The sequence below is a fragment of the Gamsiella multidivaricata genome (genome assembly GCF_025024155.1).
Source record: "Gamsiella multidivaricata strain RSA 2152 chromosome Unknown BC939scaffold_95, whole genome shotgun sequence".
Lineage (NCBI taxonomy): Eukaryota > Fungi > Mortierellomycota > Mortierellomycetes > Mortierellales > Mortierellaceae > Gamsiella > Gamsiella multidivaricata.
In genome coordinates, this window is record NW_026251803.1 from 1 (window position 1) to 25,115 (window position 25,115).

The 25,115-nt window shown below is 50.5% G+C and overlaps 11 protein-coding genes across 11 annotated transcripts; 6 read left to right on the forward strand and 5 right to left on the reverse strand.

The window, feature by feature from the left end:
* Nucleotides 1–85: 85 nt before the first annotated feature.
* On the reverse strand, nucleotides 86–1,264 carry BC939DRAFT_485220 (kinase-like domain-containing protein; the record flags this gene model as incomplete). The annotated part of the gene is made up of 3 exons (XM_051559295.1): nucleotides 86–138; nucleotides 255–483; nucleotides 587–1,264. 3 exons carry the CDS (start codon nucleotides 1,262–1,264, stop codon nucleotides 86–88), a joined length of 960 nt encoding a protein of 319 aa, XP_051407409.1.
* Nucleotides 1,265–1,470: 206 nt separating this feature from the next.
* On the reverse strand, nucleotides 1,471–2,746 carry BC939DRAFT_466093 (alpha beta-hydrolase). Its single transcript, XM_051557604.1, has 5 exons — nucleotides 2,725–2,746; nucleotides 2,456–2,648; nucleotides 2,204–2,350; nucleotides 1,831–2,126; nucleotides 1,471–1,718 (listed from the first exon to the last, which is right to left on the reverse strand). The coding sequence occupies exons 2-5, from the start codon at nucleotides 2,615–2,617 to the stop codon at nucleotides 1,541–1,543; spliced, it is 783 nt and encodes a 260-aa protein (XP_051407410.1). The 5' UTR covers nucleotides 2,618–2,648; nucleotides 2,725–2,746; the 3' UTR covers nucleotides 1,471–1,540.
* A 300-nt stretch (nucleotides 2,747–3,046) lies between these two features.
* BC939DRAFT_331392 (uncharacterized protein) lies at nucleotides 3,047–5,440 on the forward strand. Its single transcript, XM_051551598.1, has 3 exons — nucleotides 3,047–5,018; nucleotides 5,108–5,161; nucleotides 5,256–5,440. The coding sequence occupies exons 1-2, from the start codon at nucleotides 3,340–3,342 to the stop codon at nucleotides 5,151–5,153; spliced, it is 1,725 nt and encodes a 574-aa protein (XP_051407411.1). The 5' UTR covers nucleotides 3,047–3,339; the 3' UTR covers nucleotides 5,154–5,161; nucleotides 5,256–5,440.
* Nucleotides 5,090–6,021, reverse strand: BC939DRAFT_466102 (uncharacterized protein). Its single transcript, XM_051557605.1, has 2 exons — nucleotides 5,176–6,021; nucleotides 5,090–5,108 (listed from the first exon to the last, which is right to left on the reverse strand). The coding sequence occupies exon 1, from the start codon at nucleotides 6,010–6,012 to the stop codon at nucleotides 5,359–5,361; it is 654 nt and encodes a 217-aa protein (XP_051407412.1). The 5' UTR covers nucleotides 6,013–6,021; the 3' UTR covers nucleotides 5,090–5,108; nucleotides 5,176–5,358.
* An 11-nt stretch (nucleotides 6,022–6,032) lies between these two features.
* Nucleotides 6,033–8,509, forward strand: BC939DRAFT_466103 (uncharacterized protein). Its single transcript, XM_051557606.1, has 2 exons — nucleotides 6,033–8,080; nucleotides 8,219–8,509. The coding sequence occupies exons 1-2, from the start codon at nucleotides 6,098–6,100 to the stop codon at nucleotides 8,471–8,473; spliced, it is 2,238 nt and encodes a 745-aa protein (XP_051407413.1). The 5' UTR covers nucleotides 6,033–6,097; the 3' UTR covers nucleotides 8,474–8,509.
* A 17-nt stretch (nucleotides 8,510–8,526) lies between these two features.
* BC939DRAFT_466104 (uncharacterized protein) lies at nucleotides 8,527–12,676 on the reverse strand. The gene is made up of 3 exons (XM_051557607.1): nucleotides 12,458–12,676; nucleotides 11,003–12,317; nucleotides 8,527–10,914 (listed from the first exon to the last, which is right to left on the reverse strand). The coding sequence occupies exons 1-3, from the start codon at nucleotides 12,617–12,619 to the stop codon at nucleotides 8,618–8,620; spliced, it is 3,774 nt and encodes a 1,257-aa protein (XP_051407414.1). The 5' UTR covers nucleotides 12,620–12,676; the 3' UTR covers nucleotides 8,527–8,617.
* Nucleotides 12,677–13,936: 1,260 nt separating this feature from the next.
* BC939DRAFT_416181 (uncharacterized protein) lies at nucleotides 13,937–14,918 on the forward strand. Its single transcript, XM_051553005.1, has 2 exons — nucleotides 13,937–14,501; nucleotides 14,600–14,918. Exons 1-2 carry the CDS (start codon nucleotides 13,958–13,960, stop codon nucleotides 14,848–14,850), a joined length of 795 nt encoding a protein of 264 aa, XP_051407415.1. The 5' UTR covers nucleotides 13,937–13,957; the 3' UTR covers nucleotides 14,851–14,918.
* A 3,406-nt stretch (nucleotides 14,919–18,324) lies between these two features.
* On the forward strand, nucleotides 18,325–20,092 carry BC939DRAFT_331550 (uncharacterized protein). Its single transcript, XM_051551602.1, has 6 exons — nucleotides 18,325–18,626; nucleotides 18,714–18,798; nucleotides 18,888–19,131; nucleotides 19,219–19,443; nucleotides 19,529–19,662; nucleotides 19,756–20,092. Exons 1-5 carry the CDS (start codon nucleotides 18,452–18,454, stop codon nucleotides 19,619–19,621), a joined length of 822 nt encoding a protein of 273 aa, XP_051407416.1. The 5' UTR covers nucleotides 18,325–18,451; the 3' UTR covers nucleotides 19,622–19,662; nucleotides 19,756–20,092.
* BC939DRAFT_331508 (uncharacterized protein) lies at nucleotides 19,436–20,582 on the forward strand. The gene is made up of 5 exons (XM_051551600.1): nucleotides 19,436–19,443; nucleotides 19,529–19,662; nucleotides 19,756–20,114; nucleotides 20,202–20,290; nucleotides 20,374–20,582. Exons 2-5 carry the CDS (start codon nucleotides 19,627–19,629, stop codon nucleotides 20,529–20,531), a joined length of 642 nt encoding a protein of 213 aa, XP_051407417.1. The 5' UTR covers nucleotides 19,436–19,443; nucleotides 19,529–19,626; the 3' UTR covers nucleotides 20,532–20,582.
* Nucleotides 20,583–21,035: 453 nt separating this feature from the next.
* BC939DRAFT_331517 (uncharacterized protein) lies at nucleotides 21,036–22,755 on the forward strand. Its single transcript, XM_051551601.1, has 3 exons — nucleotides 21,036–21,356; nucleotides 21,441–21,751; nucleotides 21,843–22,755. Exons 1-3 carry the CDS (start codon nucleotides 21,334–21,336, stop codon nucleotides 22,748–22,750), a joined length of 1,242 nt encoding a protein of 413 aa, XP_051407418.1. The 5' UTR covers nucleotides 21,036–21,333; the 3' UTR covers nucleotides 22,751–22,755.
* Nucleotides 22,756–23,587: 832 nt separating this feature from the next.
* BC939DRAFT_466119 (uncharacterized protein) lies at nucleotides 23,588–23,988 on the reverse strand. The gene has a single exon (XM_051557608.1). The coding sequence runs from the start codon at nucleotides 23,951–23,953 to the stop codon at nucleotides 23,717–23,719; it is 237 nt and encodes a 78-aa protein (XP_051407419.1). The 5' UTR covers nucleotides 23,954–23,988; the 3' UTR covers nucleotides 23,588–23,716.
* Between the last annotated feature and the right edge of the window lie 1,127 nt (nucleotides 23,989–25,115).

Sequence of the window (25,115 nt, forward strand, 5' to 3'; positions counted from 1 at the left end):
GCCTTGCGGTAGGGCAGGCTGCGGATTCTGGTGAGCGGAATTTGGAGTTGACGGCATCATGTTGGAGTGGATGTGATAGGTCTTGTTATCGATATCGAGTGCCGTGGGGATAAACCCTGCTGGGGGCACGTCCTTGTCCTGCGATTGCGTAGGACCTGCTTCAGAGGCCAGAGAAGATAACGGTACGGCACCTGGTACAGCAGTACGCACGGACCTTGCAGGCCATAGCAGGGAGAGGGCTGGGTTCGGTTCACCGGCCTCCGTGGGAATATGGTATGGGATGCAGGGCTTCAGGAAATCCAATGCAAGCAGCTCGTGGGCAGAAGGCCGTGTCGAGGCATCATGGTCCAGACAGTGAGTTATGAAACCCTTGATCTCTGGGTCCTGGATATGGTCGAGCGCTTGCGGCTTGATGCCCTGCGTAACCTTCCGATATATTTGGGCCTGATTCGTGCACTCTGCGTAGGGATAATCCTTGGTGACCTGGCGAAGCACATATACGTCGGTTTAGGATTAGTCATACGTAAAATTACCCACGCAGACCATATGCGAGCACCACCAAGATGGCATCCCAACAAGTGCTTACCATTTCGAGGACGCACATGCCAAAGGCATAGATGTCGACCTTTTCGTTGTACTTTTCGTCATAGAGTTCCGGAGCCATGAACTCAGGTGTCCCCAGGACCGACGACACATGTGTGCGATGGCGGACGACGGCCAGGCCGAGGTCTCCGATCTTGAGCTGTCCGTTGTTGCCATTGATGAAGATGTTATCACACTTGAGGTCGCGATGGATGATTGGTGGGTCGTGGGTGTGCAGATAGGCGAGTCCCTGGAGGATCTGCCTACACCAAGACTTCGCGACCTTTGGCTTAGGCACCCCCTTGAGTGTCTTCCTCAGATACTGCTTCAGCGTGCCTGAGGACATGAGTTCAGTGATAAAGACGATCCGCTCGCCACCGTTGCTCGTTGGGGTCGACCAAGACGCATAAAAATTGATGATGTGCTCATTGCGGATGGACTGCAGGATCTTGATTTCAGACAGGATCTTTAGAGCCTCGCGCTTGGAGAGATGATCGAACCGCAGCTGGTTCCAAGCAACCTCATTGCCCTCCTCGAGGTCGCAGGCTTTGTAGACCAATTTATAGGCACCTTCACCTAGGATTTCGTCGCAGCGCTGGTACCGATTCGATGGGTCCGTCTCCACTGGCCCCTCGTTCTCTGAGTCGCCTTCAAGATCACCATGTGCTGTTGGTACACCCATGCTGCCGTCTTGGCCTTGGAGAAATGCGCGCTTGTTCTGTGGGTGTCCGGAGTGTTGAGAATCAGAGGATGGGATTCAATTGCTGCAATGACAGGAGGATCGACATGCCTTGGCTGGCACTGTCGCGGTTGCAAGATCAGGGAAGCGTTTCGGCGCAAGATGAAGAAAGGCGATGAAGGATGGATTTGAAATGCATCAATTACAGCGCATGTGCTATGGGCTCAGTAGACCAGGTCAGTAGGGTTGTTTTATTGCTTTGGCAGCTGCATTAGCAAGCTAACTGTACGACCAGAGTTCGCAGTCGACGCAGCCCTCCTCGGGTTTACATGTGGGTACAGGCTTGACCTTGAGCACGCCCTCGATAGTATCAAATAGCCGATGGGTGCGGATGTCGACCTTCCAGTTGTCCTCCTTCACAGGGTCGTAAACGCATGTACGTCCCGTGTGGCATTTGCTACAATAAAAAGAACATCAAGTTCAGGAACGCAAGCAAAGCAGTTCCATCAACAAAACGCGTTTTTAACGAAAAAGGCTTCCTTTTCCAACAAAGTGCACAGCTGCCTTACCTCTCCATCGCAAAGCCAGAGTAGTAACAGGCGCTCGAAGGACCGTTGCACACGCCCTGGAAGATTGGGTCTGCGGTGTGGCCAATATGAAAGAGCGGTAAGTCGTTCCAATCGATCGCCGGGGGCATAGGCAGATGCAGTCTCTGTGCCGCTAGCCTGTCGCCCGGCGTTTGGAACGTCACCGTGGGCACTCCAAACGTCAATCCGAGAAGAGCAGCGAGGGCTCCTCCTAGACTGTGTCCCGTCAGCCAAACATTGGCGCCCGGGTACATGTCCTGGACGGCCCACAATATGGCCTGCATTCAAGAAAGAAATCCGTCAGCGGTGCTCTTACAATTTACGCCTCAGGCACGGGCAGGAATTATCAGCTTACCATTGCAATGTTATAATAAACATCATCACTGTTAACGCTGTTCTCAATACACGTTTGATCACACTGATATCCGCCCGTATTGCAGTCACAGACACCCCTCCATGTGCGATCCACTTTGGCACAGCAGCATGAAAACAAAAGATTGTCCTATACACGTCAATCGCAAGGTCAGACTGGCTCAGCATACCAAGCCATGATGTAAAGGGCTTGCACACAGGTGTCACGTCTGAAGCAAACGCCATCAAGTCTCACATTGATTTTGTCGCGCGTGGAGGTACCTCCTCCTCCTCCTAGAATCGCGGCGCTTGTTCCTTTGATGGCAATGATAAGAGTGCTATTGTCCGCAGACGCAAACACATGTCCTCGAACGCCATCCTCCTCCCAACCAAACGTGGAATTCTGCCGTATCAGCATAATTCAGAGAGGAAGTGTTAGCGATTACAGCCTACAGGAAAAAAAGAGGGAAGGCAATATTAGCCGAGGTAGCACTTACGACGCTCCAATGTCCCTCTAGGTCGTACCAGCCAGGGCTGGCCACTTCGGTGTATGAGTTATAATTCATTTTGGATAGTTCGAGAATCGTGTCCTTGTCCGTTATATCCGGCCCGACGACGGCCTCTACGGTCCAAAATTCCGGTGTGGCAGATGTATCAATGAAGCGAAATCCTTGATTGCGGTATGATTGATCATGGGGCTTCAGTGTGGTCATCGCCTTGACCTTGATACGGTGGCTGAGAGACTTTCCAGTCAGCAACTCTGAAAGAGCAATGTCCTCGCGGTTGACGTCCATCTTTTTAAATAAATTCGGGTAGCGAACACCACCATGGTGCAGCAGGTGCCTCAAAGTTACTGCTTCGTACGGCAAGTCCTGACCGGACACAAGGCCCATCTTATCAGTAATATGGCGTGGAGACTGCGGCATTTCCAGATTGAAAGGTATTTGGGTGGTTCCTTGTCCTAAGGGCAATAGCTGTTGTTGATTTGGCTGATACCGCTCAGAAGCAGGCAGCAGTTGCTTCGGAAGTGGAAATGGGTGCGCTTGAACATGGGCGAGGTAAATGGAAGGTGATAGAAATGCTAGGGCCAGAACGGAAAGTGCAAAGAGTGACAAATACACGGGCTGACGCTGTCGAGACATGTGGTTCCGGGCAGTGTGTTCAGAGAGTTGTGTGAAATGGCAGGAGAGCGCTGCTTTGAATGATGGTGAGCAGTTAGATGGTGATGGCAGTGATGGCGGTTGTTTCGAAAGGAGCTTGTTGAGCACAGCAGGGGACCAAGGCATCCAGGTTGATGCACGTGACAGTCTTCTGCCATTCGCCCCCAGCTTGCGTCAGAATCATAATCAACTCACATGGACAACGGACATGGATCGCGATCCTGATCAATGCGGAAGATCCTCTCCGACAATCCCACTAGGCTCAACAGAATCGTCCTTGCAACAATATCTACATCGCGAAACCGCTGCTGGCAACAGCTTGGAAAAGCGTTCAGGAGAGGACAGCATGATATCCACCACCAAGGCCCTTCAAAGCCAAGCGCAGGTGCAACTGCCATCCTTACCACCAACGTCGTCTTCAACAACCGCACTGAATGATCCCGATGGAGAAATACCAGAGGCGCCTTCAGCTACAGCCGCTGAACACACTGAGGTAGATCAACAACCCATGGCTCCAAGGCCTCTCGCTGTCAAGCCGGCCTACAAGAAGAGAGTCGTCATATCTTCGTCCTCTCCTGATGAGACTACAAAGAGAAGCGGATTGATAGAGGCCACGGAGAGGTGCATGCTGGGAAGGCACCATTTTGAAAAGCGGATGCGGCTGGGAGGCAGCATCTACGACCGGCCTCCTATTGTAGCAGCCATACCGCCTCAGGAACAGCAGCAGCAAAAGCTGATAATGAAACCAAAAGTACCACGCCCCCCGAAGCCACCATCAAAAAAGAAGATGACAAGACCACCACAGATATGGCGACCTACGGAATTCAAGGAATCCGGCACGCGCGCAAGGTCAAGGTCCATAATCAGGCCTGTCATGAGAGAAGGGTCGATTGAGTCCCTAGTCAAGCTAACGAAGTTTCATAAGGATAGACTTGCCCAACTATCCACCCGACCTCTACCACTTCAAGATTTGCAGACTCTAATTCATGCAGAGCAGGAGCAGGAGCACTTAGTATTAACGGATCTCGCAGTTAGGCTGCACAAGGAGTTATTGAAGTTGCAGTTGGAGGAGGGTGTTTTGCTCAAGATGCTACAACTTTCAGAGTCAGGATTATTGGACGCCTCAGATCTGGAGCGCGTGCGCCCACGCAAGCGACGGAAATCAAAAGAGCTCGAAGCTCAGACAAGGGCCAGATTGCGAGCAATAAACCGACCCGTGTCCACGGCCTTCAGTTCTACAGCCATGGATGGATCAGGATTAGCGTCGGATGGGCATACTCAGATGAGGGCGCAGGATTTGTCTAGATCATTGCTTTCTCCGCCCATAGGCTGTGGTGTGCACAGGGATATCACAGCCATATCATCGGGAAGTCCACTCGCAGATCTGACTGATGTTGCAGTCAACGAGAGTGAGCGTGGGGGGACATGGGGAAGCGCCTATCAAGAGGCCGCAGAGGAGAGAGCTTTCCATGATAGCCGTGATGAACCTGAGAGAGGAAACAGGCATCAGGATGTCTATATCGAGGGCAGATACAGCAATGAAGATAACGACGACAGCGAGGACTGTGATGACGATGACGATGACGATGACGACGACGACAATGACGATGACAGCGACGATATTTGCGATGTGTATGACGGCGATGAACACGAGAATGAGTATATTGGACCGAATGGTTTAGACTATCAGCCATCTGAAGACCCTTACTCTTCACGGCGCATTAACGTCGGTGCTGTGTCTTTGCCAGACCAGTCTTCAGGTTACCAAGGAGAAACAACCCAAGGCCTGCGTAGTTCTTTCGGTGAGTACAGTGACCCAGAAGTAGTGAGGGCAACAGTGGATCGACTTGAATGTGTCAACATGTCATAACCTTTACTTTTCAATCAACATTGCAGATGAGGTCAGGGGGCTGCTTGACGGCAAAGGCAAAAAGCGGACGGCAGAGCAAGCTATTTCTGAAGAAGATAGAGCGATCGAGGAGGATCTGTACGAGCTGGACTACGATGGTAGTGTAGGTAACATTGGGGATAATGCGGAGGAGAATATCGAGAGCGAGGCGGAGGGCATTGTTGAGGATAGAGAGGAGGGCGGTGTTGAGGATGATGTTGTGCGTAGCATTGAAGACGAGGATGAGGCGGTGTACTCTGGCAGCGAGGAAGAATCCGAGAATGCAGATAGCGGGGTGGATGAAGAGGACGACGGAAGGGCAAGGCAGGCCCTCCAGCGGATGCTGGAGCAGTATGGGCTGTAGCGCGCCGCACCGCACAGCTTTATGCACATAATAGGCACACAATGCACACCATGCACACCATGCATCGACACCACATCGCACAGCATACCGCAACAGAGTATACAAACCAAACACACACACACACACAGTCCGCCTGGTTTTTTGAGTTTCGACTTAAGGTTGGATTGGTTAGCGTCCCCGCCATTGGGCTGTGCATGTTCAGCCAGGAGCTGCTCTCGTGTCTTGTCGTGTCTTGACCTGACACCGACGCTGGCTGTTTCATCCGCAGCGTGTGCTGGGCGAGAGAGGAGCAAGAAGGAGGTGGATAGGACAAGAGGCATACAAAGACGTGTGTGTGTGTGTGTGTGTGTGAGAGAGAGAGAGGTGCTCTGCTTCTTTCGCTTTCGCCCTTCTGCATCCATCCATCCATCCATTCCATCCATCCATCCATTCCATCCATTCCATCCATTCCATCCTTCTCCATCCTCCCTACTCCTTCACCAGCCAATGCACGCCCTCTCCATCGCCCTCTCTTCCCCCGACATCCTCCACCACATCCTCACACTCGATCTCCTAGCCCAGTCCGATCTCAGAGCCTGCTGTCTTGTCAATTCCGAATGGGCGGCTGCAGGCTTGATCCTCCTTTGGCGTCATCCAAAATGCCACTCTCTCTACAGCTTCAGTCTGCTGCTCGATACCCTGCGCCATGAAGTCGACCTCTACGGTCCTATTTCCCCAGCAACCTCGATAGCAGATGCCGTCGTTGCTGCCTCTACCTCCTCCGCCCTCCGTCGGTCTCTTACCATGCGCGAAAAGTCCTCTCCCTCACACCCCTTGTTCCACTCGTCCTCGTGCGCCTTGCTGGTCCCCACGCCATATCGCCCGCATCAGCAGCGCAAAGAATATGGAATCCCCTTTCATGGCCAAAGGATCTATCATCGCGCACAGTTTATCCGGAGCATCGACTTTGGAGCCCTGGTCAGCGTCCTCTCGACTCACCACTTTGAAATCTTGGCGCGGTCTACCAAGCTCGGCTTTCGGACTTTGGATCTACGCCGCATTCGACTGCCCTTTTCAAACCACCTGCTCTCGATCCTCATGAACTCCAAAGCGCTGAGACAACTTACTCTAGGCCACTTGGACATCCCGCTCGAGGCTCTAGTTTATCTGGAGCCGTGTTTTTCGGGATTGAAAGAACTTCGCCTGGTTGACTGCCCCGATACCATGGGCGACGCACAGCTAAGCATGGTCCTCCGACATTGCTCTCAACTCACAGTCCTAGAACTTCAGGGCAACTCTTTCACGGACGAATCGCTCTGCTGGATCGGCAAGGCATGTGTTGAGCTTGAGGTACTGGTTATCGGGGCACCCAAGATGTCAGATGCCGTGGTCGAGCAGATCGCAGCCGCTTGTACACGTCTAAGATCCTGGACTTTTGTGGACTGCACGTCCTTACAGGACGCTACGGTGGAGGCGCTAGAACAAAAGTATGGTATACTTGCAAACGGACACTGGACAACAAGCGGCGTCAGCTTCAGCGTTAACGGGAGCAGCAATAACAATAACAATAGCAACAACAACAACAACAATCAACACATCAAAAGCGTAATGGCGCCTCTCATGGAGAATACGCGCTGGATAGAAACTGCAACAACAACCCTAAGCAGCTCGTCATCCTCGACCCTAATGACTACCTTATCGGCCTCATCATCAGCAGTTTCTTCACCCTCTACCTCGTCCATGTTCACTCATTCCGACATGGAGCTACAATTGTCGTCCTCGTCATCATCCGGCCGCTTTGACCACAGTCCCCCCTTTGCGCTGACCCGCTATGCGTCGACTCTTAGAAACTCGGCAGCAACGCTGGGAAAGCTATCGACGATCCATTTTCGCAACTGCAGCGGTATCCGTCCGCAACTGATCAGCTCCTTTTTACGCTCTCAACCGGGATTGGAGTATTTGGTCTTGGGCGGGTCTTCTATCACGGATGAAGCGCTGGAATCTTTGACAGAGACCCCGTTGGCGCAGCTCGACAGTCTTAGTTTGATCGATTGCGGCGAGATTTCGGACGAATCCATGGTGGCAGTGATGTTTAACTGTAATAGGGTGAAGAAGCTGACCATCTTTGGGTCCCATTTCACCCTGAGGACGTTTTCGTCCATCTCCCTGCACTTAACCCAGCTGGAAGAGCTGCATCTAGAGCACGTTCCCTTGGTGATGAATGAGTCCCTGCAGGATATACTAGTCAGGTGTAGGGGCCTCCGAGCCTTGAGGTTGTGGCACTGCAGAAATGTGACACAGGACTTGTTCGCTGATCATGCTAGTCCATGCGCAAGTTTGGAAGTGTTAGAGTACATGGACAAGTTCCCTCGGCCTTATGCGGACGATGGGTGTGATACACAGGTCCGGTTCCTGCAGAGCCTGGTCATTCAGTGCGAGAGGTTGCGGGTCCTCAGGCTGGCCAAGTTAGCCGATACTTGGGTTCCAGTGGTAAGCATTCATCTATGCATCTTGGAAGAGCGTGAGGCTCATAGAATTTGATCCGCAAGCAAAGAAGGGCACTTTTACTGACTTTGATCCACTGCTCTTATTTTCCATTTTCCGCTGTTGTGGGTCTCGCTTAAATAGAATCTCGTCTCGTATCTGTGCCAACTCGATCGACTCGAAAAGTTTACCATTCTGCAGAACCCCGGCTTGGATCTTATTGATCTCAAGGAGCTCAAGGCACGTCTGCCCACACTCGTCCATATTGGTGTTGGCGTGTCGGATAGCCTCTCGAAGGAGGATTTGGTCACTTTTGCTCAGTCTCACCATCGGCCAGGGGTCCAAATGTATGACCGAATGCTCGAATCCAGCGACGACCTGCAGTCATACGGCAGTTAGGGCGCATATATTCACAAATTCACTAAACAAACTATACCAAAATGTGTAGAGGTGTTGTTGTAACGTGCATTGCAAATTTATTCCGGCAGTTTGCAGAGCAGTTAGTTTTGTTACAGGATGCATATCATACATGTGTAGTCTCATTCAAGTATTTGTCGGCTCAAATATTGGCAGCGTGGACGAAGGAATGTCGACACTCTCGATGCTTTGATTGCTCTGCCATCCAGACATCACTGAAGTGTCTCGAGGTATACTCCGCGTGCCATCCAGTCTGGGCCTACCAGTGCTACTTTCCTCATTCATCTCGTCCTCCTCCTCTTTTCCTTCATCTTCATTCCCGTTCTCAGCGTCCTCTGTGTCCGACGAGGTAGAACTACTCGATTCCCGGTCATTTAACGCACATCCTACAACGTCTCCACTGATTGATATGAGTGCATATCCCTGATTTTTCACACTCTCCTGGAAGAAACTCTCGTCCACTCGAAGACCAACAATCGCATCTCCACCCAGCGCCGCCACGTGCGACCTTGCCACAGCCTGAATCTCCATCAGAAAAACGTGTACGAATCCGCCCATACCACTCGAAACTGTCGCATCGTGTAAAATATGCGTTTCCTTGACAAAGTGAAGAGACAGCTTGCCCAAGTACCGTGTCGGTGTTCGCCCAGGGATGAATGACAGCGGCGTCACCTCAATGAAGGGCCGATCTGCTGGCATCATCGGTAGAAACGCCACTCTGCCGGACTCTTCCATCTGACCCTGTCGTGTGAGCGTGGATGAGATGGATGACTGTCGTGCATGGCGGTTGTGCTGCTGCTCCGGTTTTGTGGTTCCTGTTCCCACTGTATTCTCGCTGGCGTCACTGTTGTTGAATGAGATCGACCGATAGGTTGGGCTTGACGGGGGGGCCAAGTTCGAGCTCATGGCAAGCGGTATTTGATCTTGGCTATCATGCGATTTTACGGCCGTCTGAATATTACTTGGCCCCTCTATTGGTGTGCTGGGTCCGCTGTCAGTGACAGGCAAGGGAGCGAAGCACTCTTGCGCAGGAGTGGTGGGAGCAGTGGCAGAGGTTGATCCAAGAATAGTATGGCGTGACGGCTGCGTCGCCAGCTGATGAACCGCGCCTGATCGGGTGCTAAGGTCCGTAAGAGCGCTGATTGGCGTGTTCGACTGACTGGAAGGCGACGTTTCCCGTGGAGAGTCCGATGTTTGGCACTCATCCATCTGGAAGACCATCGAGTCCTCAACAGATGCGATCAGTGGCCGACCGGAAGATACGCTCGAAGGCCGGGGTCCGTTCTCGGACCCTGATCTAGAATGATTGGCGGATAAAGCAGTCGATCCAGGCACGGACCTCCATGGAGAAAGAGTGATCGGCACTCCCAGTGGCTCCAGGGCGTCTGTCTGGCGCTGCTGCCCAAGAGCTACGGCTGTGAGTTGGATTTGAACCTCGTTAGACCTTGGCAATTGAATGTTGTATGTGATGCCCGCCAACACACAGTCCGTGAAGTAGGACAGCCGGAAGCGAAGGTCCTCGTAAATGGATCGGAAGAGGGCTGCCAGCTGTCGATTGGGATGGTGAGAGATCATGTTGATATGGCCCTGCTTGACTGTCGTGATCAGATGAGCGTTGTCTGGGATCATCGGGTCCGTGCTGACAAAGTACGGATGGTTGGGGAGGGTCTCAGTGCTGCAAAGCAAAAATCCATCCGTAAATACTGGGTCCAGCAGCACAGCCATCAAGTCTTCATCAGCGTCGTCGTCAATCTGAATAACCACGTTGGTCTGATAGTTATCTTTCTCGTTCTCGTCCTCAGAGTCCGAGCTCGATCCGGAGCTGTCGTCCTCAGGCTGACCTGTCGAGGCTCCGTCCGCAAGGGTCGACGGCGCCCCTGGCTCACCATCCTCCTGCTCCCGCAGCTTAGCAGCCTCTAGGTTCTGTCGGTTCGTCTCTGAAAGGTCCATGATCTTGCGCTGCATTTCCAGCAGCTTCTTGTCCTCCTCATCAATCACATCGAGGTTTCTGGAGATTCTGAGTGCTGGCGGTGTTGGTAGAGCGGATAGGTACATCGCCGTACCGGAGGCGACAGCGACAATGAGAGAGTCTCCCACCGTTACCTGGAACCGCAGGCCGAAAATGGCATTCAGACCGTGAATCTTAAGCTTGTACATAAGCTGTCGATGCAAGTCGTATTCCACGAATGGTATAGCATCGCTCACAATAGTCGCATTCGACTCCCCGTCCTTTCTTTTCTTGGCCCGACAGACGTGTGCCTCCACAAAGGCGCTCTGTCCTACCACGCCCAGCTCCGCCGGCGGCTCTACAGTGCTAAGCAGGATCTCAGGAACGTACTTCTTCTTGCACTTCTGACACTTGACCAGACTCATAGGAAATGGTGATGACTTGCGATAGAATGGGATATGACACATTCTGCAGGCTGTTGGGAGTACAGTGGGTTAAAAGTCAGCATTAGAATATCTACCATGGGTGGTCATTAAAAAAGTAAGTGTTTGCTATAGTCTTACCAGACGGCTGTTTCCTCTTGCTTTTGCGCTTGGCTAGCATCTCCATCCATTGCTGCTCCTTGAGAGAATTCTGGAAGCTGGCCTTGGTGGTGATCGGTGTGGGAAGACTGTCCACCGGGTTATCAGCGTACGACCGACTAATGCTTCCCGAGCGTGACAGGTTCTTGGCGACCTCGAAGAATCCAGGTGTGAATGCGGTCATATCCAGATTGGCGGCTGTGCCAATTGCAGAAAGCACAATGAGCTCGTCGTTGATGGTCGCTGCCTCTTGATAGCCAATGATGTGGGAGCAGCCCAGTACTCGCGCGTGCGACTTGATTTCGTCCCGCAACTCGTTCCACCAAGCGTCGCGTGTTTCGACATCATCATTCTCAATCAGTTTTACAGATCGCGCGCTCACAATGCCACCCAAGTTGAATACAGTGCCTGGCGGGAATTCGTGGAGCGTAAATATTTGTTGCTCCAGATACTTGTAATTATTGATGCTGTTCCTGGCCCCACTGGCGACCGATGGTGCAGAATCCGTGCTACTACTGCTATCGCTTGAAAGTGACGAACCGCGTCTCCTCTGTACCAATGCAGGTAACATGCTGTCGGGACTGGGCCCAGCACTGATGGCGCCAGAACCCTGCTCGGCTTCCCGTGTCGATGAAAGGATATCATCCGCGTGAAGATCGTTCAGGGTGACCGGTTGCAGCTTGTCGATGAACTGAGGCGACGAACTGGAAACCATGGCGATTTTAACGGCAGTACCAACAGCACGGGCCGTGATGGCATGTTCCTCGCTCTCCAAGTCGAAACATTGCTGATAGCCTAGAACGGCGTTTCCGCCCATATCCAATGTCTCCTTGCCCAGCAATCGACGGAGTTGCCCCGAAAGTCGGAAGAGAAGTCTCTGACGGGCTTCGTTTGACGATCGCTGTGTACGAAAGCTATCGCTCCAATGATATTCAGGGTCGTCCTCGTTCACAATGGCGTCCACAAAGCCGTGCATGGCTACTATCTGGTATCCAGCAGGCAAGGATGTCGTTGAGAAAAACATGATTCCTGCTGAAGAGTCCTTAAAGGGGTTGACATCGCCGAAGAACTGAAGCTTGACTTGGACGTTGACCTCGCCTCGCACGCCACGAATAGTGTCATAAATTGGGAACCATCCAGCGATCTGCCAGGGCGAATTGACCGGCAATAGGGGATTTAAATCAATAAAGACAGAGCCGACAGAATCGTTTGCAGTGATGGCGTCGTAGTCGAGCACCTTGAGCTCCAGAGGTTCGTTCTGAAGATCAGCATCGTCAGTGACCTCAAATCTGAAGTCCTATGGATATGTCAATGCGTGCGATACAAGATTATTAGTTTTCAGCATTGAGGATCTAGGTGGAAATTCTGTGGCATCGTTATATGTAGGTGATGAGTGCGAATACGTCGAGTTCGTCATTGACACCGCGAATGCATTACCTCGTTCCACACAGGGTTGAGTGTCTTGCGACAGACAGTAGTCCGCTGAGCCTCGAAATCGGCAAAGCGCACCTCTACGTAGGCGTCCGTCAGGTCCGAGGCCTTGTCCATGACGGGCAGATCCCTTGCTCCGACGACCCTGATTTTCAAGATGCAGGGCATGCTCGGTGGTACATGAAAGAGAATGATGAGGAAAGAGAGGGAATGAGTGAGAATAAGAGTTAATTTTTATATTTTCTCGTATCATCCTGTTCGCGATGGTCGTATGCCTCTGGCTCCTGTCTCCACCATAACATCACATGCTGTTTTGCAGATCTGAGGCATCAAGCGATGGCGACCGTTCGAATATCATCTCAGCCTGCCGGATAAGCACCCATCGAAGCCCTTTCAGCTTTATTATGTATGTATACCATTGTCTCCCTTGGTTTCTGGTGTTTGATCCCAACACCTCCCGGTGTTGCACCTTTGACAATGCCGAGCTCACTACCGCTCGTCATCAAAGGCTTCCTGAATAGTATGAACAGCCCTAGTCCAGTGTCCCGCAATAGCGGTGGCAGTTCTGGCCCGCCGGCGATGAAGCCTGCCAAATGATCTTCCAGGTCCGTTTATCTTCATCGCGCATCCGAGGTTCTTGTCGGCGAACGTAGGATCGTTCTTTCCTATTGTTTTTCGCGCGCTTTTGGATAAATTGGTGTTCCTCGTCAACTTTGGTACTCTTGTTGGCTGAAGTATGTCCTGGCGCCGCATAGAGGTTACCGGTAGGCGGATTGTCTTTCTGTTATCACCTTTTGCAGGGGCGGATGGTAATGACGAGGCATCAGAGACTCGCAGTACGTGGTGTAGTTTAGTTAGTGCAGCTGCCCTTGTGTTCGCAGTAGCAAAGCCAGGGCCTCAGAGCTCGTCTCGATAGCAAGTAGGTCGTGTCGGATGATATTTAAACTCTTACAGGAAGTATCCGAATGCACGTTCAATGGTTGTACATTTGCCGATATTTTTGGTGCAAGCAAGAAGGAAGCTACACAAATAGGTTGCTGATGGGCCCTGGAAGGGTTTTTTGCAGTAGGTGCGGATCAGCAAAGATAAAGTAGTTGAGCAACAAAGTAAATTTGACACTGTAACCACCACCACGCACATCCTGTCTTCATCTTTTTGCTTGCGGTTGCAGCCCTGACAATAATCGACGCCAGAACTAACAAATCAATGCCGCCGACGGCAAGTTACACCTGCAGGGTGCCACGCCGACGATACGCTCTTCATATCGTCGGCATCATCTTCCTAAGCTATCTCTTTCTGAACTGGCACAGTGTCTGGATCGAAGTTACTGCAGGATTCTCAGATGAACGACGCTATCTCTTCGATATTCAAGCAGCAGATCCTGAAGTCAGCCAGTCAAGGACAGAGCATCGTACTCTCAGCCTAAGCCCCATACATTCGTATACGCTTCCCGGGGCTAGGGAAGACCTTACGCCGACGGCATACGTTCTTATCCTGACACCACTTATGGATGCTGCGTCATATTTTAACAGCTACTTCAGCAACCTGTCGAGTTTGGAATACCCCAAGGAGTTGATTTCTCTCGGATTTCTTGTGTCCACCACGACGGACGATGGTCAACAGGATTCAACCCTATTGGCGCTTCAACCGTACATCTCGTTCTTGAAAGCCACTTCGTCATATAGGAGGATTACCGTCCTGCAGCAGGCATCCCAGCCCCTTGGTTACACGCAGGATGGGAGGCACGCGTATGAGGTGCAGGAATCCCGAAGGAAAGTGCTTGCCCAATGTCGAAACGCGCTTTTGAGCTCGACTTTGATGGATGAATCATGGGTGCTGTGGCTTGATGTGGATGTAATCGAATATTCTCCGGATCTGCTGCTCAATCTTATGCGGTTAGACAAGGACGTAGTTGCGCCGAACTGCTTTCGATCTGAGCATGGTTGGCTAACTACTAGGAGCGTACCATATGACCGCAACAACTGGTTTGAGACCACAGAATCCATGGCAATCCAGCGCGTCCTAGATGGGGATGAATTTCTCTTTGAGGGTTCGTTGCATGAAACGATAATTCATACCGCAAATCTGAACATTATACAAAGTTAAAAGGCTGATTGATTGCATTTATTTGTGCATACATGACCCTAGGCTACGGTGGCGATCACAGCACGTATCGCCAATCTATGGCCGATTTGGACTCACACGTCCACACGCTGGTGCCTCTCGATGGAGTCGGGGGAACCTTCACGCTGGTCAAGGCAGTAGTCCACCGGGCAGGCATCAACTTCCCCACTCATCCCGTGGACCACGCGATCGAGACTGAAGGTTTTGCCAAGTGGGCGAAGCAGGAAGGCTTCTCTGTGTTTGGTGCACCAAACCTTATTGTTCGACATGCTTGAATTCGCAAGCCACGCCACAAAAAAATAATAAAGGAAAGAGCTGTAGATGTCATGCTCCATGAACGCCCACGTAAACCGAGGATGCCACCGAAGCTAAAAAAGCAAAAGATTAGTAAGGAAGACCTGAATCATACTCATCGATCAGCATAAGCTCATAGATGCTGAACTCTTGTTCACTAAGCTCACTGTGCAACACTCTAGCGCGCTCAACGGTCTCGACATCCGTAACAGTTATATCTTCGACGACGATCCCAGTGACAACACCAGTCAGCGCGGTCGCCGTACGGAGGCAGCAATTGAACGATGCAGCAAGAAAAACATCGACGCCGGAGGTGGAGGAGCATGTGCAAGTTGACAATATTGAGGACGAGGGGGATGAGAAGGCCTCCCTAATTAGCGACACAGGCAGTGACAGCGATAGCCGTGTCAGCGTAGATCCGGAGGATGGGGATGGAGAGGCCAAATCCAAGTTATCAGCGAAGGACATGGCATCTGTGCCTCAGTATGAGAAACGCGACCGCAAGTAAGGTTTACCCGATCGTACTCGGCATGGTGCCTTGGCACGAACTTGGCACTAACGACAACGCACCGCCATTCGACTTTGATCCCTCTAGACTTTTCATTGATCCTCAGTCAGTGTCAAGCTTCAAACCGACGCACACCAACGTCGCCTACCTACCTGATTTTTCAGGTTTGGAATTGTTGGTTATAGGGATGAAAAGAGGAGAGGTAAGCCCTTCTGAATGGACTTGCATAGGCTCATTTCGCGTTTTATGTATTCATTCCTTTGCTCTTCCTTTGTATCTCTTGCATGGACAGACGCTTGTATTTCAAGGATGTGCAAAGGTCATACCTCTGATCGGACATGCAGCAGCCATGGGATATATTATGTCAGGAACGGCGGAGATGAGGCGGTCAAACTCAAGAAAAATATCTAGAAGTTCAGCACCAAAGGAGCTGGACTTTTCATTCATATCGACCTTCACTGTTTTCTCGCCACGTACCCATGCCCTCGCAGTCATCGAAGCAGTCAGCCTGGCTGGCTCCCAGCGAGACCAAATGATTGGACAAAACACTACACCTACACCCAAAGAGCTGAGACAGCACCTGGAATCAATGACAGCTCAACTTGCGCTAACCGAATTCGATACAGTGCTCGCAATTCAATCGGCCCAAGACTGCGGGATTTTTGGAATCGAAAAAGTAGTTCCGCTGTTTAAGGGTGTCCTTTCAGTCAAGCCGACAACGCGTTCACGCGTGAAGGAAGAGGAGGAAAAACAGGCGCACATCCGTTTTGAGACTTATTTGAATGGATTTCATCCGATTCTCGACCCAACAGACGGTATTATAGCACTCAAGATCCCGAGTACATGGAGAGATGCTGTGCAGGTACTGGTTGATGCCACTTTAAATGAAAACGGAGGACGTGTCAAGCAGCCACCAGTTTCCGTTGTGTGCGGTGGAAAGAAGATGGGGAAGTCGACATTTTCACGTCTGATCTTGAACCGTATGCTGAATAGGTGAGGCGCGAAAGCGAAATTGTGGCTAGCAATTCATAGAGCCGAATAATATTCTCATCTATCGTCATTCTTTATCATAGGTATCGGAGAGTTGCATTTATCGAATGCGATATCGGTCAGTCCGAGTTCACGCCGGTTGGGATGGTGGCGCTTCATATTATCGAGACACCGGCGTTAGGAGCACCCTTCACCCATCCGCGACAGCCTTATCGTGCGTTCTTTCTAGGAAACAGCACCCCGAGGGACGATCCTGATTACTACATGGCCTGTATCAAGGAATTAGTCAAAACCTACTATGGTGAGGTCTCACACACGCGTTCCTGGGTGGATACCGAGGACGATTACCACAGTGATGACGAGGAGGATGAGCATATACCATTAATCGTTAATACTCAAGGCTGGATCAAGGGCATGGGATACGACCTACTGTTGCAGTTGCTTGACTACACTGCGCCCTCGCACATTTTTGGCTTCCACTCTCCGTCGGTGGGGGACTCTAATTTGCCGCAGTCCTTTTTTGCCACGCTGAAGGAGCAAGCCTTGGCTGCTGGACGCCCATGCCCCTTCTTCTGGTATGTCGCAGCAGTAGCAATCGGCGACGACAGCAACCTCTCTCCGTTTACGAAATACCACCCGGCCGATCACCGTGCGCTCGCCTTGCTGTCGTATTTTTACCTGAGACCTGAGGGAGACGAGAGACTAGGGTTGAGCGGTGGCGATAACTTGATTTGGGACTTCACTCAGGCGTTAATGGCGAGACGGCCATGGTGCTGGGACTGGAGTTTAGCCAAAGGAGTCTGGATTCTGTTCGACCAAGTCCCGCGTAGCCAAATTTTGCATGTCCTCAACGCGAGCCTAGTGGCATTAACAGGCGATAGGGAGAACCCCCAAGCCGTCGATGACCACGATGAGGACTCAGCCCCATCGTTAAATCATCATGGACAGCCTAATCCAGTTCCTCATATCCTTCCTGGACAGATAGCGCCGCCAAACTACTTCCCTTTGGGACAGTACCCACCCCCGCCTCCTGAACACACAACCTGTCATGGATTAGCGATCATCCGCAGTATTCAGCCTTCAACGCGCACGCTTCACATCCTCACGCCTATACCATTGGCAAAACTGAAAAAGTGCAGTGGTATAGTCAAGGGAGCGATCCATATGCCGATGCACGCCAACCTAGACCACAACGAAGACGGCAACAGCATGGTCCCCGGTGTCGCTGGCATTCCCTGGAAAAAGGTGCCTTATCTGAACTACGAATCGCCTCTAGGAAGTTATGGCTCCCAATCACCGTCCATTGGGAGCCAGTCTTCACGGCCGAACTTTACACCACCAGTTAAGATCATTGGTTCAGACGCGAAAGTGACGCGGAAGAACCTTGGACGTAAGCGCTTGCAGTGATTGCCAAATAAAAAATCATTCTTTCTCGAATGATCTTCATTCGCGCGCTGTGATCACCATCCATGTTTCATTTGAATTCCTTCAAGGCTGACCTTGCTCTAAATCAGGACGCAGAACGCGGTGGAGAAGAAATTCATGTTAGTGTATCCAAATCTGAGCATGGCCATCAACAGCAAAGTCTTGGCCACACTTTTCTAGTCCTGTTCCAGGCGAGCCGTTCGGCTCTCAGAAAGGCCATTGAAAATATCGAAGGAGAAAGCAAGTCAGCAACATGGGAAGCTGTTGCCATGATGATAGTGTAGCAGGACGGATAGTGATTTCATGTTTTCTGGCATAGACCTTTGCTGATCATCCACATGATCTGTATTTCTTGGCCCTACATAGGCGTTCTTTCTCATTCTTTGCGAAGGCTCATCTCTTACGTAGAGGCGACAGGGGACACAGAACACGATGATGCGTTGATATCGCGCATGGAGAACGTGTACCGGCCATTACTAGATAAGGTTGTTTTTTGTACATCTGCGCGCACTTCAGGCATACAGTCTGCGTGAAGCGGTTGACTGAAACAGCTTTCGTTAATCCTTACCTAGCTTCTAAAAAAGGCGGATGTTTCTGAGAAAAGGATTGCTTTTCTGCTTCTGGATTGGCTTATACTGGAATACCCATACAGGACGATCATGGCGCGCGCGTTAGATAGAGATCTAGCGCCATCGGCTGACAAAAAGCGAAAGCTGTCTGCACTCTTGGCTATCGAGCATGCCCTCCAGACATACGGCAACCCTAAATCGACAATGGACGACACCAAACCAAGTCGAAACAAAATAGATGCGTCACTTGAAAAGCCCAACGCTAGTAAGAGGACGCGTATGTGATACGTCGATACCTCACGTCCAGCAACTAGTCATTTTGACGTTTTTTTTCGTTAAATGCTTTTCAAAGTAGGGATTGCAGATCATGCATATCCTGATGGGCCGACACTTTTAGCATGGGTATCTTCGTTGTCTAGAATGGTCCGTGATGACGGGTGTGTAGCCATTTTACGAAAAAGCCGGTGAAATCACTTTCATCCTTTGTACGCGTGTGACTAACTAGCGTGATTAGAGCTGTCTTTAGCGACAGTAGTCGATCGATGACCCGCCTCATAAGTCTCGCACTAGATGTATCCATAGCGGTATCTCGTATCCTTGCGGATCAAACTCTGCAAGAGCTTCAATTCATGGAGGCTATTCGCAATGCTGCGCTGGTTATCGAGGTCGGCGCCAATGAAGGAGAGAGCTTGGCTGATCAGACAACCTATAGATGGTGCTTTTCACAGAGTATGCAGCGCATTCAAATGATGCTAACGGAGTATCAATCGGTATGTTCAGGTAGTGTTGAGGGGTGGAGCTGATAAGACTAAAAATGAGCTTGTAAGTTGCTAACAGGAATGAATTTACGGACTTAGTGGAACCTGAAGATATCTGCAATGGAATCCGCAGGGCTGGCGGATACACTAAAATTCATCCAGCTGTTCAACAATCATCGATTTACCGATGGAGACCTTCAATCGCATAAGGACCTGAGATCATTCGCCCAGTCCTGGGGCATTCTTTCTTCTGTCCTTTTTCAAAGGGGCACTGCCCTGGCATTAGCAGCAGCAATGGAGCAAATTCTGGAACTGATACCAAAAGTGAGCTTAAATGATGCATGTATGTAGGGAGAGATACCATGGGAAGCGCGCTAATGCAATCGCTCCTGCACAAACACTTAGAAAGGCATCTTATTGCAAGCAAGGTTGCTTGGCGTCTGCCTCTTGCTTGGATACTGTGATCCATCCATACCATCGGACGAAATCTATCAAAAACTAGGGGACATGAAATCAGATCTACTTTCTCTCTCGATCTCCACGGTAAAAAAAAAAAAAAAAAAAAAAAAAAAGATCGCGACAGCTTAAAAGGACCATTTTTAAAATCCGCTTCATTCGTAATATTTGCACTTGTAGGTTTCGCAAGAGTCCGTGGTCGGTAGGGATGTAGCAATGGCGCTTCACAAGCTCTTCGCCGCAGCCATGACAGAGCAAGACTTTGATCGGATAAAGTCCATGATCTCCATCATTGTGGATAATCCACTGGAGATTGCTACAGACTCTGCAGAACTAGTGGCGGGATTTGTCATTTTGTTCCCGAGATTTCTCCTCCCAGAACTTCTAAAACATGTCCAGTGCAACGATGACGACGGAAGCCTTACAACCGACGATTCGGCATTCGTGTCAAGGACATGGAATGCGGTTCGCGTTGTAGAAGAATTGGTGAAAGGAAACTTTTTTTGCAAGGCCCTCTCGAAAGCAGAAGGGGAACAAAGGTGAGTGCGTAGCCCCAAAATTTTGGATTTCGCCACACTGCTAAGCTATCTCCTGAGCCGCATCTAACCCAGAATGCATTTGAATAGAAAACTACTGGAGAGGGCGATGGTGGGGCAGCTGAGTAGTAAAAATGTCAAGATCCGTATGGCAACAACCCATTTTGTAGCCACGCTTGGTAAGTCAACAAGTACAAATCGATAAAAGGATGCTCTAGACCTCGCTCTGCGTGTTTAACACCCCTGTTTTCATTTCTCTCAGATCCGCTGAAAATTTTCCAAGTGTTCGGACCAGATCTGATGAGCAGTGGACAAAAGAGCTCCACAGCAGAGTTGGTTTTGATGGAATGCATGGTCTGTCGTACCAAAGATAGGATCCCAGAGGAGGGGTTTGCTTCTTTAATAGAGTACATTCGGTAGGCTATAACTGACGTGACGTTGCGTGACTCCTGTGAGATAATAGAGGAGACTGACAGCGGAACACTTAAACGTGTAATAGAACAACCTCATGTCGTATCTCATCTCCTAAGGGCGATAGTGGCAAAACAAAAAGCCCTGCACAACTTCTTTTAAAGACACAAAAAGCTTCCGTCCAGCTCGTGGACAAAGGTAATGACTTGGCAATCAGGTGCGCTATTCAACCGCTTTGCAGCTCTTATTCTTATCGTCCAACTTTGCCCATCCATTTCAAATAATGCCATTGCTCTCATAGACATCAACGAGGAGCTGTTAGAAGGCCTGCTTCATCTTGTGAGAAAATTTGGCGAGACCATCCCTTCGTTCTTGTGGGATAGCGCTATTCGTCACCTAGTCTCTAAAACGTATGCGTCGCCAGGAGACCAGCTTCTGATCCGCATTTGGAACAATCTGGCGCCCTCAGTTACAGACGCATCTGAGGCTATCATTGCTGTCTCAAGCGCTATACTTGACATTTTGGAGCATCAAGGGATTGTTACGGAGCAAATGCTGGAAGACGCATTGGAGGCAAGCGATGAAGCATTGGACGACCTTCGATTAGCTCGACTTTCACCGCTACTGGTGCTCAAGGTGAAAAAACATGGCTGTGTGCGAACTTAACTACGAATGTTGAGAGGCGCCTGGAATTCGCTTGCTTACAATGATAAGCATCTAATAGACGGTTCCGGCGCATGGATTCGCTCGCGAGTACAGGAAAATTAAGTCAACATATAAAGATGACAGGACTGGCTCGATACCTGACAGGATGCTATTAGCATTGAAGTCCAGGTGCGTAATCCAGCTAGTCGTAAACCTCCTGAGGCTATAATATGTCACTGAAATTGACAGACGCATGAATTGCATTCTCTCTAGAAGCGACAGTCAGCTGGAGTTTAGCCTGGTCAGGACACTAGCGACCGCTGTCCTTCATGGCATGTTCCCAGACTCTTCGCTCGAAGCTATATATACTGGTATGGCGAGACAATTTGCTGATAAACCCATCAGGATCGAACAATTGGATCTAGTCGACGCGCGGTCATGGCTGTTCACACTTTATGAGTGGGTGGCGAACTGGACGGTTGAGTCGAGCTCGCAAGGCCAGAGTGAACACGACATTGACTGGATATATCGTATCGTAAATACGTTCTTCTACGAGATCGTGACCCTCATGAACGTGAACAATGGTAGAGCACAGTTCTCTCTTTTGAGTATGATATTATCGTATATTTTTGAGTATAAAAGAATGCTCACCATTTTATTTTTCGTCTTTAATAGGTTCTGTTCAAGATGTCTACAGGCTGCAGCTCGGGGTCGTCGACGTTCTCTCGAAGATCCTTCTGGTGACTGTGTCGTTCTATGCTGAGCCAACCCATAACCTGTTCTTCAAAAACCTACAGCGGATCAGCGCCATGCACTCCCCTTCGATGACGGCCATGGTCGAAGTGATTGCAGAGGACGACTCTACAGAGCAGAATCATGCCGACAAACTATCTTTGGTTCCAAAGACTCCACAGGAACTTTTCTTAGCCGTACTAGGAGACGTCTTGAGGATTATTACCGGACCGCTTATGGAAGGAAAAATAGTAGACGTTCCATCTGCAACCTGCCTCGTCAACGTCTTTATCATGACAATGCAAAGGCTCGCAGCGCCTCCTCTAGGCATGAGCGACAGTAGCAGTACTGTCGCCGCCACCGCCATTATGAGATCCGCTAATAACTCAAGCAGTACTGCTTTACCACCAAAATGGACTAGCTGTGTCCTGATGGATCTAATAACACCAAGCCTCGGAGCTGCCGTGAGCTCCTTTCTGGCCGACAATGAAAAGTCTGGCGAAATGGAATGCGTACCCCTGATTCAAGGCTGCGTTCAAATCCTATACATGGGAGCGAGTGTAGCAGGAAGTGTGGATGGCCGTGCACTGTCAAGATCGACTGCTCAATGGGCCATGAAAGTTGCGGTCTTGGGAATTGAGAGCACAGAGACAACGATTGCTGTAGCGTCGTTGAAACTGCTGGCGACTATATCTGGCACTAGGATGATCACCACGGAGTTGCTGAATGAGGCCAATATTGTGGCTATCCGAAGGGGACTCGTTCGGTTGCATCAATCGAAGGACCTGAAAGAAGGAATATCACCGGAAATCGTCCCGTTGCTCGACAAGATGTGGGAGCTCCTTTCATAGGAGTTGCACACTACACAGAACACGTTTTGTCATGACAGCATGCCAACGAGCCGTGCGTGGAACAGCTGCGGAACGAGAGGGCGCTATGTAGGAAGCCAGATAACCTCGTGGCATATTTCGAATGGCTTTCTTTCATTTGTGCTTTCTTAATAAAGTTGCTCTTTGCGACAGTTCCAGTGCTGTCTCGCTGTTTAGGTGTAAGTACTGTTGACCATGTAAAGACAGATGCGAGTGGAAGGTATTTCCCCATATTTGGAAGAACAGGAGGTGGAGGCAGCGTCCATGAATGTGGCCTTGGTCCGGGATGGGAACATGGATATTCTCGGTGTGTATTTTTCCTACATCCGCAGATCGTGTATGAGACATTCCGACGCACCTCCCAGTCCGCAACTCCGCAATCACAATCGTGGCAGGGCTCGTCCGCGCGCTCCACAAGACGATGTCGCGGGCGTTTGCCCAAGCTCCAGCATCCATCCTGCGCTTTGATGGCCTGCCGATGCTCAGAAGGTGAGGGCACTGGAAAAGTGAAAGATCAGGAGCTGCAAGGATGCGGATGCCATGAACGATCAGGCTGAGAGGATTCAGAAGATAAAAGTCTCCAGGAAGACCAACTCATCCCCAAGGACTCACAAGCGCAAGCTTGCTCGATCGATCCAGAAAGAAAAGAAGAGCTGGGCCGCTACAGGGATTGATTCAGTGATAAAAAACGGTTTCTTTGCTGGGTTGGAGGAGCTGTGCTGGAACGTGTGTCGCTGCGCTGGAGAAACGGACGTCTATATTGGTCGCAAGGCGAAGCAACATCCTAGTCAGGCTATGGTTACTTCGTCGATTCAGATATACTCTTTTATGGCATGCAGGCGCTCCTCAGAAAGAACCTCCGTAATCACACCTTCTCGTCGTGGAAGGTGGAATATATAATTCAGAAGCTGGAAGTCAGCGAGGCTCAGTAGATTGTCGCTGCCGTCACTACGACCAACAACTGCACGAGCCGGGTGCCAGGCCGGTCGTTCGTAAAGGGCCTCGCCGTACTGCATGGATGTGATCCAGCCCACAAGCAGGGCGTCCTGGATCACTATTGCAGCCAGATGAGAGTAGGCTGCGGGATATCTGGCAAATTTCCTTTGACAAGGCCGAGACCTCGGAAGAGGAGTATAAAAGAAGTGAAGCTATTGACACGATGAAGGGGATCGTGGACAGTGTCATCAGATACCTCCAAGAGTAAGTATCTTTAGTTAACGTGGGGACCTTTTTTTTTTTATTAATATAAATCCACATGAGCACGAGACGCATAGTCCGCAAAGGCCTAAAAGCCCTAGATGCCTTCCATGTTAATGATATGGGAACCGGAGGGCTAATATATAAGGAACGGAGGCGAAGCGTTGAAAATATGATCGGAGACGTAATAAACAGACAGTAACGATGAGCGTTGGAACGATTGATCACCGCCTTCAACGCGGACTGCAGCGGAATTACGGCGCCGACGGCTATCTTCAAGCAAGCCAGTGTATCAGGTCGGCTATCCAGGGCCTCGTCAAGCTCAACACGGATTTACAGGACGCTCGTAAAAGAGATGTGCCATTGGGACGACGGCCTGAAGAGCAGCGGTGACAGGTTTGACTCAACGTTAGCGACACTCGAACCTTTCAAACCAATGCTCAGGAGCAAGGGCGCCGCGAGCCAGGGAGCTTTTTCGAAAGCTATTTTTTCCTGGCCAGAAAACCAACGCTAGAGGTCCACATGAATGAAATCCCAGGGTCCATGCCTGCAGTTGTGCCCAGAACCAGTCCAGCCCAGGCTCTTTTCCGCCGCAGAAAACTTAATCTTCCCGTCCTCTTCTCGGTCTCTTCCTCTCTGCACACCAGTAACAGCACACCCTTTCCTAGCTCGCATCCGGCCGCATCTTTTTCTTTTTAGCTTGCCTCGCCCTCCCCTTCCTTTCCTTTCAGGCAACATCTATCCTTCCCTATATCTGACAGAAATATATACAGCATTTACAATGATATCGCATCAAAGTTCAAGCGCCTGCACAATTGGCGCGCCTTTAGAACATGCACCACCAGCACCTGCACTTAGACAACAGGATCGCCCCACAGCTGGTACTCAATCCATAGCAGCGGCAGGAGGAACAGAAAAGCAAGAGTTGATTGAGGACGAAAAGGATGTAGCGGCAAGGGGACTGACGGACGAAAAGCATCGCTCGAATACGGCTGAGCTAGCAAACATCGCACCTGAGGACATGAGGGTCCTGAGGGATTACAAGGACGAGATCACAGAGGTCAAAGAGACTGAGCATGGTTCCGATGAACCAGGACACCACAGGACGCTAACAGATCAACTCCACGGACATCGACCCGACCGGCATCTG